Below are 13,311 nucleotides of genomic sequence, written 5' to 3' on the forward strand. Positions count from 1 at the left end.
CAGGCTAGAGCCAACTGGCTCTCCTCAGCTTCATCCCTTGAACTTGCTTCCAGCTTTGTAACTGGGAGTCTTGTCTAGATGCTTTCCTGTGACTTTATAGTGTGCCTTCTTTTCTGTTTCTCACGTGCAGTGTAATGAATTTAGAGGTTCAGGGGTCATGACCTCTAGGAACAGATGGACACCAGGATGAGCATCAGGGAGAATGCAGTGGGTTCAGAAAGAAGAGCCACAGCACAACTAGGGAATCCAGCTTAGAGAATGTGGGTGGGACTGTCACCTCCTTTCCTGAGCCTTAGGCTCTCTGTCTATAAAATGAGGTCAGTAATACCAGCCACCTATCGAAAGGACTCAGCATGCCAGGAACCATGGTCTGTTGATTTATGAAAGGAAGCTACCATAGCCAAGGATATCAAGTCCTGGAATAGGGCCCCAGAGCCAAGAGCTACAGCCACACCTCACCTCCTCTGTCGTAAGGAGCCTGCTGCCTTGCCGCCATCTTCCTGCTGGTCTGCAACACAAGATCCTGGGTGCCACAGTCTCCTTTAACCTGTCTGTGCTGAAAACAAAGGAGGTGTCCTTCCTTCATAGGACAGAGTCCACACAGACGCCTTCTAGAGCCCATTGCTCACCAGCCTCCCTGCCCAGCAAGCACAACTCAGCTCACATAGATGATTCGGCTTGAAGGGCGGGTGAAGAACCCCAGTTCTAGGGTGGGCTATGGGAGGAACCACTTGGGCCTCAGAGGAGAAGGGAATTGAGCGGATTCCCACTTCAGGCCAGCGGAGTGTCTGCTTCCACCACGAGGTCCACTCTGTAGAGTCCACAGAACAGGGACATTTGTGTGTGAAATTGGGTCCATGGGTCTCTGGGTGCTCACTGGGAGTGGGAAGAACAGGCAAAGCTGACTTGCCTTCATGCTGGCTTCCTCCTTCATGAATGCCTCCTTCACTCCACAGCCAACACTTACCAACAAGAGATCTCCCTACCCCCACTCTCTTCCCCATAGCCTTTCCTAATCACCTGCTTCAGACTGACAAGATAGCACGTGACCCCAAATACCTACAAATACACATACACACCACACACATAACATATACACACCACACCACACATGTAACACATACATAGACAGCATTCCACACACATAACACACACGGACACCACACCACATGCCCACACATACATACCCCAACACACACCAACACACTGCACACACACATACCACAACACACACATAACACATACACAGACACCACACCACATACACACACACCCCAACACATACACACTGCACACATACCCCAACACACACATACACTGCACACACACACACACCACAACATACACATAACACACATACCACATCACACACATAACATATACACACCACACCACACACATAACACACAAACACACCACACTACACATAACACACACACACCATACCACATATACCACACCACACACACATACACACCACACCTATGCATGCTCACATGCATGCAGTCCCTTTCTTCCCCTCTCCTATTACTTCTCTCAGGGCAAGTATTCTCCTAATGTGATGAAGGCTCTACTAGGTCAGGTGCCTTTGCTGGCTGTTTACTATTGTACTTCTAGCCTGTGCCAGGAAGCTGCTGTGAGTGCTCTGTAAGCCTTCAGTCAATGAATGTGTAAATTGGTCCCTGTCACAGGTGGGTAAACCAAGGCCTCAGGAAGAAAAATGATCCACTCTGGGCTTCCTAGTAACAAGTCAGACGGTAGCTAGATCTCTGGTCCCTGAACTCTCCCTAAGTCAGGCCCCCGCTCCGGGAAACCTTGTATTTATTTGGATGCCTGCTGCTCTATAAGCTGGTATGTTCAGACAGAATCAGTGCTGGAAGCCTGGGAGACCACAGAGCCAGGCCTGTAGTGGGAAGCTAGGAAGTAGTCAGTAGAACTTTGGTGCTATCTGTGGGGCACAGAAAGTAATCCAATAAACTGCAGTGCCAGCCCTGAGGGCTGCAGCCTCTGTATTAGTGCCCCTCCGCCACGATGGTTCAGCCAGGTAGGCGGACCTCCACTGCTGCACCGGATGCTGACGGAGTGGTCGGACCTCAGGCCCAGGATAGCAATACTTCTCTATATGGGTCCTGGTGGGGAGCTGCCAGGGTGAGAGGGTCATGGGATGGCTGATGCCCTCAGCTTCCCATGCACTGACATGTTTACTTTAGAAGTATCTCTCAAGTATCTACTATGCATGTGGCTGGCACTGTATTCTCCCTAGGGAATAGCCAAGGCCAAGCTGGACAGTCTACATAGTGGGAGGCTAGTGATTGGACCTTTCCCCTCCTCGTGTGTCAACCTTGATAATACCTGATAGCCAAGGTGTGCTGTCTCTCCAACACACCCTCTGCATGTGTGTGTGTGTGTCTGTCTGTCTGTCTGTCTGTCTGTCTGTCTTTCCAGTTAAACAATCAAAATATGGGGCCCTATGGTTAGCCCCAGCTGTTAGTGTCTGTCCTTGTACTAATGGATGAATAGAGTTGACTCAGGTGGCAGAGGGAACCCAGGACCTGCCTGTTGTACCTAAATCTGAATGCCAGCCTAGTTCTCCAAGAAGAGAACTTGAGAAGTAACTTCACCATCCCAAGGGCCTGTTTCTCTGTTTGTCACATGGGAATAACAATCCTCATCTGGAAGGGTTACAGTATAAGATGGTGCATGTCATCTGGCTTGCTTGTTAACTCCAGCTGCATACACCCATCACTCTCCTGTGTGCTCAGCTCTACCCGTCTCCTCACTTGTCTTCTGCTTCCCACCATGTGTGCACGGGGCCTTTGTACCTGCTAGTTTCTCATCCCTCCACTCCCCTGCCCCCCCTTCCTTGATTTTTTTCTACTATTTTTGTTATTCAATAAATGGACCAGTAGAAGGTATGTTCACATGCCCATCCCTGCAGCTGATTCCAACCATGAGCAGCACAATGGAAATATGTCCATGGAAATGAACTGTTATCTGATTCTGTGATTGTATACATATCACAGTATGTGTACAACCTAGAATCCCAGCCTTCTGCAACCTAGGCTATATGGTACAAGCTATTGGCATTAGCTACGATCTGCACAGCATGGTACTTATTGTACAGAATATTGTAGGTTATTTTAGTCCATGCATCTAGATGCAGAAAGAGTGTAATAAGAGACTAGGCCATAGATATCTGGCTCTACTGTAGTTTTATTAGGACTTGTTCATCTGTGTAGTACACTATTGTTATCATTATATAGTACATCTGTATGATGTATGCATGCACGAATGCATATGCATGGAAAGGATATAAAGACAGAGAGAGACAGAGATGCACAGAGAGGCAGATATTTATTTCAATGAATTGCCTAAATGGTATAAAAGATAGCAAATCCCAAATCTCCATGATTGGCAGCAGACCAGATGTCAGGAAGAGTTGACACAGCGGTTCTGCTGCTGACAAAGCAAAAAGTCACTTTTTCTTAAAACTGTAAGTTGGTTGAAACCCACCCACTCTATGGAAAATGACTCATTTTCTTCAGCACCTACTAAATTAAATATTAATCATGCCTAAAATTATCTTTATGAAATGTCTAGAAAAGGGGGTAGCCTACTCATAAAAGGTACTTGCAAAAATACTCACAAAATAATGAAGTTAGATTGATACCTTTCGCCTTCTACCAAACCAAACTCAAACAAGATCAAAGACCTTAGTTTAAAACCCAAAACACTTAAATTTACAAGAAAAATATCGGGATGCTCTTTAAGGTATTCAGGGAAGCAAAGCTTTTTAAACAGAATACCAACTCCCAAGTGTCAACAGATTGGACTACATGAAAAAAAAGTTTTTCTACGACAAAAGAAATAATGGCAGAGTTAGTCAATCAGAGTGGGAGAAAAATCTGCCAGTCACGCTTCAGAAAAGATGCTAATATTCAGAATTTACAAAGAATTGCAGAAATTAAAAACAGAAGGAATAAAACTGCTGGCAAAGAAATGGCAAGTGGACTAAAGAGACACTTAGGAAGGAAGGAAGGTAGGAAGGAAGACAGACAGACAGACAGACAGACAGACAGACAGACAAATGGCATGCCTTTAATCCAAGAACTCAGGAAGCAGAGGCAGGTGGGTCTCTGTGAATTTGAGGCCAGCCTGGTCTACAGAGTGAGTTCCAGAATAGCCAGGGCTATGCAGAGAAACCCTGTCTCAAAACACAACCAATCATATGGTGTGGCTCCCCAACCACATGGTTGGTCTTCCCTTCCATCTATGCTCCTCTGTTTGTCCCTGTATTTCCTCTGGTGAGTGTTTCTAAGGACTGAAGTATCCACATTCTGGCTTTCTCTTTGAGCTTCATAAGGTCTACAAATTGTTTCTTGGGTATTCTGAGCTTTGGGGGCTAGTATCCACTTATCAGTGAGTGCATACCATGAGTGTTCTTTTGTGATTTGGTAACTTCACTAAGGATGATAGCTTCTAGTTCCATCCATTTGCCTAGAAATTTCATGAAGTCATTGTTTTTAATAGTTGAGTAGTACTCCATCGTGTAAATGTACAACATTTTCTGTATCTATTCCTCTGTTGAAAGACATCTGGGTTCTTTCCAGCTTCTGGCTACTATAAACAAGGCTGCTATAAACATGGTTGAACATGTGTCCTTATTATATGTTGAAGTGTCTTTTTGAAGTGCCCAGGAATGGTATAGCTGGGTCCTCAGGTAGTACTATGTCCAATTTTCTGAGGAACTACCAGACTTATTTCCAGAGTGGTTGTACCAGCTTACAACTCCACCAGTGGAGGAGTGTTTCTCTTTCTCTACATCCTCACCAACACCTGCTGTCACCTGAGTTTTCAATCTTGACCATTCTGACTGGTGTGAGGTGAAATCTCAGTGTTGTTTTGATTTGCATTTCCCTGATGACTAGGAAGGTTGAACATTTCTTTAGGTGCTTTTCAGCCAGTGGGTATTCCTTAGTTGAGAATTTTTTGCTTAGCTCTTTACCCCATTTTTAATAGGATTATTTGATTTTTTTAGAGTCTAATTTCTTGAGTTCTTTGTATATGTTGGATATTAGCCCTCTATATAATGCAACCACGAAACCCAGTCACTGTTGCTGGTGCCAAGACGTGATTACTGACAGGAGCTAGATATGGATGCCTCCTCAGAGGCTCTGACAGAGCCATACTGATACAGTTGAGGATGCTTGCAGCTAACCATCTGATTGAACATGGAGACCCCAATGAAGGAACTAGAGAAAAGACTGAAGGAGCTGAAAGGGTTTGCAACCCCATGGGAAGAACAACATTATCAATGAACCAAACCCTCCAGAGCTCCCAGGGACTAAAACACCAACCAATGAGTACACGTGGAGAGGCCCATGGCTCCAGTTGCATGTATAGCAGAGGATAGTATTGTCTGCTATCAGTGGAAGAAGAGGCCTTTGGTCCAGTGAAGGCTCGTTTTCCCAGTGTAGGGGAACACCAAAGTGCTGAGGTGGAGAGGGTGTTTGGGAGAGGGAGCACCTTCATGGAGGCAAGGGGAGAGGAAAAGGTGATGGGAGTGGGGGAAGGGGGATACATTTGAAATGTAAATACAGAGACTACCCAATAAAATAAACAATCAAGCAAACAATAAAAAATGTGTTCAGTATTCCTAGCCACCACGGAGATGCATCAAAACAACTTTGTGATAATACCTCACCCAAGTCAAAATGGCTATCATCAGCAAATCTGATTATGATTGTTGGAGAGGAAATGGAGAGAAAGGAACTCATATCCATGTTGGTGGGGATGCAAACTAATACAGTCATTTTGGAAATCAGTTTGGAGATTTCTCAAAAACTTTAAAAATTGAACTACCATGACCCAAGTATTTCCTTCCTGGGTATAATCTCAGAGAAGTCCATACCCTGCCATAGAGATATTGGTACCCACATATTTATTGCTACTCTATTCACTATAGAAAAGAATTGGAATCAAGCTCATTGTTCAAATAGATGGGTGGATATGAAAACTCAGTGTATTTATAAAATAAAATACATCTCAGCTCTAAAAAAAATAAAGCTTGGAAATCTGCAGAGAAATGGATGGACTTAAAAATGTATAATATTCAGTGAGGTCACACAATCTCAAAAAGAAATAAACCACATGCTCTCACTCACATGCAGAGTCTAGCTAATAATAAATGTATGTATGTAAACACCTGTGCATGTGCATACAGGATGACAGGAAGAAATGAGAACAAGAAAGGCTACAACTATAAGGGGTGAGGAAGGACTGACTGCAGGTGCCGGACAGACAGATGTGAGTTATGAAAGAGGCTACAAAGCTAATTGTTTTTCTCTATGTCTGTCAAGGACTGCTGTTTGGTTGGTTTGGGTGGTAGAAAGTGCATAAAATATATCCAATACCAAAAGTGTAAAATTTAATGTGAAGCTTCACAGATTTCATTCTGAATACCAATTCTAACTGCGTAGAGTTTCATTGAATTGTACGGACTCTTTGCTGTGTGATGTTTTATCTGCAAGGATTTTTCTTTAAATAAAAAAAATTTATTTAAGGAGAGAAACATCTAGAGAAATATTTTACTAAATCTCTGGAACCTCAACTGAGTCTATTTGACACAAAAATATTAACCCCACTTGTCTTCTTGTCAACTTGGAACCCATGTGCATATCTTTAAACCATACCTTTGCTTCAGATAAGGACAGGGCAGAGACTGTAGCTCCCCTTAACTTGGAGCAGCTGTCATGTATACAACCAAAATGTTGTAGGTCTACCCCAGAAAAGGATGCTAGACACTCATCCACTTACTCTTTCCCCATGACATCCTGGAACTAGTGTGATGTAAAATTAAGGCCACTGAGACATCAAGGTAGAGACAGTTAAGGGGTCTGTGCTATATGATAAGAGGATGAAGAAGCAAAGCTATCTGAGATAAATACACCCAGACATGCCTTCACACTTCCCTCTCACACAAAATAAACATATTCAGGGCTTCGGACACTTGTCTACTAGCACCAGCAGAGTCCCCAGCACCGCATAAACGTCGGTTGTTGGCTCATGTCTGTATTCCTCACATTTGGGAAGTGGAGGAAGGAGGATCAGAAGTCAAGGTCATCCTTAGCTACATAATTAGTGCAAGGCTAGCCTAGGTTACACACGACTGTATTTATAGCAAGTACAGACTCTGTTGTTTCTTGGGATTGACCACACATGATGTCTCTGTCACTGCTCACCTGCATTTCCTTTGCTTTAGGAAGAATCTCAGCTTCCAAGGTTCAGAACCTGGCTGGGAACCTAGACCACCGTTCCCAGGGTTCGTGGAAGGATCTTTCTGAACACAAGTGCTGTCATTTTCCATTGATTCTAATCACAGGGGATGGGAGCATTGTGTCACCTGAAGAAACCTGTGTTCTGCATACTCTCTTCCTCACACTGTGGGGAAAGCAAACCAGTTCTTTGCATGTTCAGGACCCAGTCCCTCACTGCCCTGACTGCTCTGCTCACTTTGTGGACACAGAGGTATCCCAACCCAAAGTAACCAGGAGGCAGCTTCACTACCAGTTCAGCAGGATCAGCACTGTATCTCCTCCATGCTATTTATTAATAGTTTACTGGTGGAATGTCCCTTCTGTGTGTACTTAGGAGGGATGCAGTGTGAGAGTGAGGCTTTGTCTGTGCTGACCTTGCCTGGTGCACTGGTACCTAATAGATGCTCAGTGAGCATAGTCAACCTGCTTAGGACGTCACTGTCATCACTCTGGGCTCCAGTCTGGGTAAAAGTCCTCATTAGTCATCCCAGACCCTTATCCTCAGGAGCCAGGCCTGTTCCAAGAGCCCTGGGTCCAAATCTTCCCTTCTGGTGATATGGTGACCCCATGAGCATAGGCCTAAAGTCTCACATCCTAGTCTGTCTAGGATTATTTGCTGGACTTTTCTGGAACAATAAACCTGTTTCTAGCCTCCTGGAACCTGGTTTTCTCTACCATAGTGGTCTGTCTGAAGCCCTGTTTAGATTCCAAGCCTACACTCAACAGACGCCTCCGGCTACCTTGTGTCCCGTGAGCCCTGATGAAAGGGGCGGGGTCAGTAGAAGATGCACAGGGTTTCTTGGTGACCAGGGTGGCTGGGACTTCACACAGGCATCTAAGGGGGAATGAGGCCTTCTACTCTTCACCCAGTGTTTGTTATTCCATGTCATAGCCTTAGCATAAACATTATCCTAGTGTGGACCACTGAGGCTCCTTGTGAGGAAGGTTTGTTGTTCTAAGGTGGCTGGAAGTAGAAGGCACAGAGACCTGGGGAATTCTGGGAGTTTAAGAGGGAGGCAGAAGTTGGAGTAATATTTCATTCTAAAGCTTGTGCCTCTCTCACCCTTGCGTGAAGGTCAGTGGCATGTCTGCTCCTCTATGAGTTCCATGTGTTTACAAATCAAGTCATATTTCCCCATCACTTTGAGTCCCTGCTGAGAGGCTGCTGGAAGTCAGTGTTGAAGAAAAGAAGGAAAGAGAGAAAGAAGGAAGGAAGGAGGGAAGGAAAGAAGGAAGGAAAGAAGAAAGGAAGGAAGGAGGGAGGGAGGGAGGGAGGGAGGGAGGGAGGGAAAGGGGGAAGGAAAGAAGAAAGGAAGGAATGAAGGAAGGAGGGAAGGAGGCAGGGAGCTGGATGGGGATAGAGCTTCCCTTTGCTTGTTGGAAGTACCAGGGATGCTCACAAAAGAGTTCATACACCTAAAGTCCCGTTTGTATTAAGCCAGACATCTGAATACCTCAGGCCTATCTTTTATGAGCAGTGCAGCCTATCACCCCCTTTTCTTCTATGGCACCCATCTGTATACCCCTGCTGTGTCTCTCCTTGACAAAAAGAAGGGAGGCTACCATTAGTGGTGACTGAGAGGACATGTGCCAAATGCCCATCTCACATCTCCAGCCTTCTCATTTGGGAAAGGTACTTAATGTTTCTCTGCTGTGCGTTTTTTTTTTTTTTTTTTTTTTTCAATATTACATTGGAGCAACTTTAAAGATTAAATGATCAATCCATTAGGACTTTGCAATTACATAGTAAGTGCTCAATAAAGCCAGGGGTTTTTGTATGAATGTGTGATGACTTCTTTGTAAGCAGGAAGTGGGGAGCACATAACTCAGGGTTGGCATCCTTTCTTCTGTAGTGTCTCCTGAGTGTGTGATTTTGGTGACATTGGGGTTCCACAGGGGACACAAAGGCAGAGTGCTGAATCCATCCCACAGGACAGGCACCTCCAAAGTGGCCTGTGGATGGGTAGTCTGTATCTGCAGGTACCAGATACAGTTTAATGTCACAAGCAAGCTGAGGCATGCAGAGAGCTCTCAGACGGCCTGGCCTTGGCTTCCTGTCTAATGCTCCAACAGTAAATTCCCCTGGGTGCTTTACAGTGATCCAGAGAAACTGTGGGTATGGCTGTGCCAGTAGACATCAGAAGGTCCTGCATCAACAGCCTTTTGGTCCAAGGCTGGGACCCTTGGTTGGAGTCCACTCTGCCCAGCTCACTGTAGGGACTCACATGCACTCCATCCTATACCTGGGATGCTGTCCCCGCTCTTCTCTTACATTATGGGGGCATAGAGTGATATCAGGGGTCCTTAAATTGGGTTCCAGGGTACATGGAAATTCCTGTATCAAGAGAGCAATGATTCCCACCCTCCTGCCTTCTTTATATCAACCAAAACCTTTACATCTTTATCTGTTCCACATTCAAAACCCCAAATGAGATTTTTTTTGGGGGGGGGAGGCAACAACTATAACAATAAAAGAATTCTACAGCTAAAAGCAGTTTGAAACCTCTGCACCAGGTCATTTCTAGGGACCCTCTCTCTCCCCAGCACCAAGCTAGGAAGATTTGGGGCTATTTCCTCCTAGGTTTTATTTAACAAACACATACTCCGTGCTCACTTCATTCAAGGACTGTTCTTAACACCCTGCAGCCTGGAATATACTTAATCTCCTGGAATACCTCCCAGCTTCATGAAGGCTGCGCCACTGGAGACCTGACTTCATGAGTCAAGCAGGGTCCAGGGGAGACATTTACCCTCTAGCCAGGTCTTCTGGCACCCAGGCTGATGACCTCACCCCACGTCGTCAGGTGGCGCCTTGGCCAGGCTGATCTAAGAAGTAGCAGAGCAGGTGTGTGCAGCAGCTGGGTGTGGCCACAGGAAGTCCCTCTGTCTTAGGCCCTCAGAGGAGGAGAGTGAATCAGCTCGACACGGACACTTTCACCGGAGGCATGTACCCTGTGGGAGGAAGTTCTCGTTGCCTTAGCAATGTCCTCAGCAGAAAGCGCCATTGCCTCCTGTAATTCATCCCCAGCCACCACACTGCCATCGACACTCTGCACCAGATGGCTGCAGATCTGATTTCAGTGGTGGCAGCCAAAGCCCAGGGGCCTGGAGAAGGTCCAGACATGGGGCGAGGGGTCTGACCTCACCTTCAGCCCTCTCATTAAGGGGAGCAGTGGGGGTTGCTGTAGCTCATGCAGTCCAGTTTTTTTTTTTTTTTTTTTTTTTTTGCCATTAACAAACACAGAGAGGACCCAAGTGTGGCCTTTTGCCTGTGTCACCATGTTGGCCTGGCCCTGTGTAGCTATTTCAAAAGCTTTTTATTCCGATTATGTGCCTTTGGGAATGTCTGCCAGCCTTCTAGATGTTTTTCTTCAGGGCTTCCTTTGAACTGTGAAGGAAACAGCAGGTCCCCAGGTCCTAAGGAGAAATGGAGATCAGAGTACCCTCTTTTCCCCAGGCAGTGCTGAGGGCTGTAGATTCAAGGGCATTTCCTGTTGAGGAAACCCAAGCTGCTGTGAGTCTGGCCCTTAGACACAACGGAAAGCGAAGATGCACACACTGGTGGAGGAAGCCTGGTGCATCAGTCACCTCTCTCTGAGATTGTGCTGTGTAACAAGAGTGCAGAGCTCAGGGAGCCAGGCCCAGTAGCTTCTCAGCTCCACTGATCTTGCTGGTCTCACAGCTCTGGGAGTTGGCTATCTATCCACGGGTGCTACTGGCAGTGTATGCTTTGCTCTTTGTACTTATTGCCCTCTTTGTACTTATTGCAGGGTGGGGTCAAAGGCACTAAGTATAGCAAGGGGAACCCGGATGCTTTTCAGGGTTTCTTTTGTGATGCTTACAGCCAGTGTCCTATTGGCTGAAGCAGCCTCAGCATCAGAATGTGTGAGATCAACAAAGCCCCTTGGTTAGTCAAAAGAGTCTGGAGTACCAGGATCTTGGGATGCAGACTCCAGCTCAAGCCATGTGGGTAAAGTGTCTTCCATGCCTTGAGCCTCGATTTTCCCATCTAAAATTGGGGTTGTTTGCCAGGCCTGTGCCTATAACCCCAACACTTGGGAGGTAAGGCAGGACTGTGAGCTTAAGGAAGCTGAAGCAACACTATAAAAACTCGGAGGCTGAAGCAGATAGTCTCCCAGGGCTTGTGTATCAAACCCCCGTGTTCCGTGGGAGCCATAACCTTCAAACGCTGCTTAGAAAGTGCCTGGGTGCCTGGAGAGATTCTGATTGCAGTGCAAAGGTGAGTTCTGTAGAGCGACTCTGGTGCTGGGAAATGGCATCCCTGGAGCCAGTAGCCCAGCAAACAGAGAGCATGGAGGGTGCATCGGCTGAATGCATGGGAGGATGAGCTCCAGGGATCCAGCTCCTGAGACCTTCTGAGCCTTGCTACACAACCGGGGTTCTGTTTCCTTTTGTTTGCTCCTTGACCTCATTTAAGGCTTACTCCTGATTATAAACTGGGCTTGCTTGTCCTAGAACACCACTAAACAAAAGGAAGCCAAGGAGTCAAGAGGAAGGCTGACCCCAGACTCCAAACTCAGATGGTCTGCTGTGTCATACGCCTTCTATTTCACACCTGTAGACCCAAAGTTCAGTGGGTGGAAGGCTGGTCCCAGAGGCCAGCCAGTCTGTGAGCACAGCCCTGATGTCCCTCTCTCTCCTCGGCCAGGTGCTGTTTGCCCTGAACCAGACTCTGCTGCAGCATGAAAGTGTGCGGGCTGGGAGCCTGCAGGCACCCTACACCACAGAGGACCTCATCAAACACTACAACTGCGGGGACCTCAATGCAGTCATCTTCAACCATGACACATCCCAGGTGAGGCCCTCCTCCCTTCCTGCCCTGCAACACCAGCTGGAGACAGACCGACACGATCCCACCTGGCCCTTATCAGGTGCCTACTGTACAGTGGGCATAGACCAGCTCCTCTCCAGCTATAATGACCAAGAGCTATTGTTGTCTCCTTCATAGAGGGAACACTGAGGCTCAGAGAAGGCAAGAGACTGACTCACTTAAGGCTGTACAGCTTACTGTTAAAAAATATCAAGAACAGCAACTTGAAACAGAAGACCCACAGAAGAGTAAATACCAAGTTACTATGAGCTTGGTCCTTGTTCTATCTCAGAACCTTCTGCCTTGATTCAAATCCTAAAGCTAAGATTACAGACAGGGTAGCAAAGCCCCCAAGTAGGACCCCAAAGAGCTGAGTTTGGCTCGACCCTACCTAAACATTACCATGCCTCCTCATTGATCTAACAAACTCCAGGACACCCCACTCAGCATTCAAGGTCCCCTGAGATGTGCCCTCCGGTGGCTTTGTCACAGCCTACACCCCCACCCTCACCAAGCACCCCAGGCCTGTGAGATTTAGAGCTTGTTTTTCAATACCTCTGAGCCTTTATCCAGGTTCTTCCTCTTCTGGTTTTCTCCAACTTAATCACGGGCATTCCAGTCCCCACAATGGAATCAGATACTTCCTGAAGCACCACAGTTTCCCTCAAGGTTTTCTCTGTTGTGTGTGGTATTTGGGCAGGGTTGGGAGGCTTATCCTGTGGTCCCCACTGCTCTGGAGACCACTTGGTGCCTGTTGTAGAGTGCTTGCCCGTGAGTGACTGTCAACACTGTAGGTACATCACTGTCTCCATCCACTCAGAAAGCTTGGATTAGGCAAAGGAGGCCTTGTTACTTGTTTTGTACCCTTGCGGCTCTCATTTTCCCAGGGTAAAGCCAGCCAGCGTCTGCAGTGGCCTGTGTGTTCTTCCTGTTCTGCCCCTGCTCCTGACCCCCTCTCCTTTATACACCAGGACCAAAGTCCACATGTCATCCCAAGAGCCCACCTGTATGCATTTGCCTTCTCACTGACTGTTCCCTCAGCACAGAGGCAGAGATGCTTCTGCCAGGTGTCACCACAGAGCCCACCCCTCCATCTTCAGGGACCACCAGCTCCATAACACTAGCTCCATCCATTCTGCCTGAACCTCCCCCTCTCCCTTGAAA

General features: G+C 46.7%; 1 protein-coding gene across 1 annotated transcript in view; it reads left to right on the forward strand.

The window, feature by feature from the left end:
* TRABD2B (TraB domain containing 2B) overlaps window positions 1–13,311 on the forward strand; it is a gene marked incomplete at both ends in the record, with an annotated part of 193,046 nt that overhangs the window by 151,653 nt on the left and 28,082 nt on the right. The window contains one exon of the mRNA XM_080921643.1: window positions 11,986–12,132. Coding sequence (XP_080777769.1) covers window positions 11,986–12,132 — 147 coding nt within the window. The remainder of the gene's footprint in view (window positions 1–11,985; window positions 12,133–13,311) is intronic.

Source organism: Micromys minutus, assembly GCF_963924665.1.
Source record: "Micromys minutus genome assembly, chromosome: 9".
Lineage (NCBI taxonomy): Eukaryota > Metazoa > Chordata > Mammalia > Rodentia > Muridae > Micromys > Micromys minutus.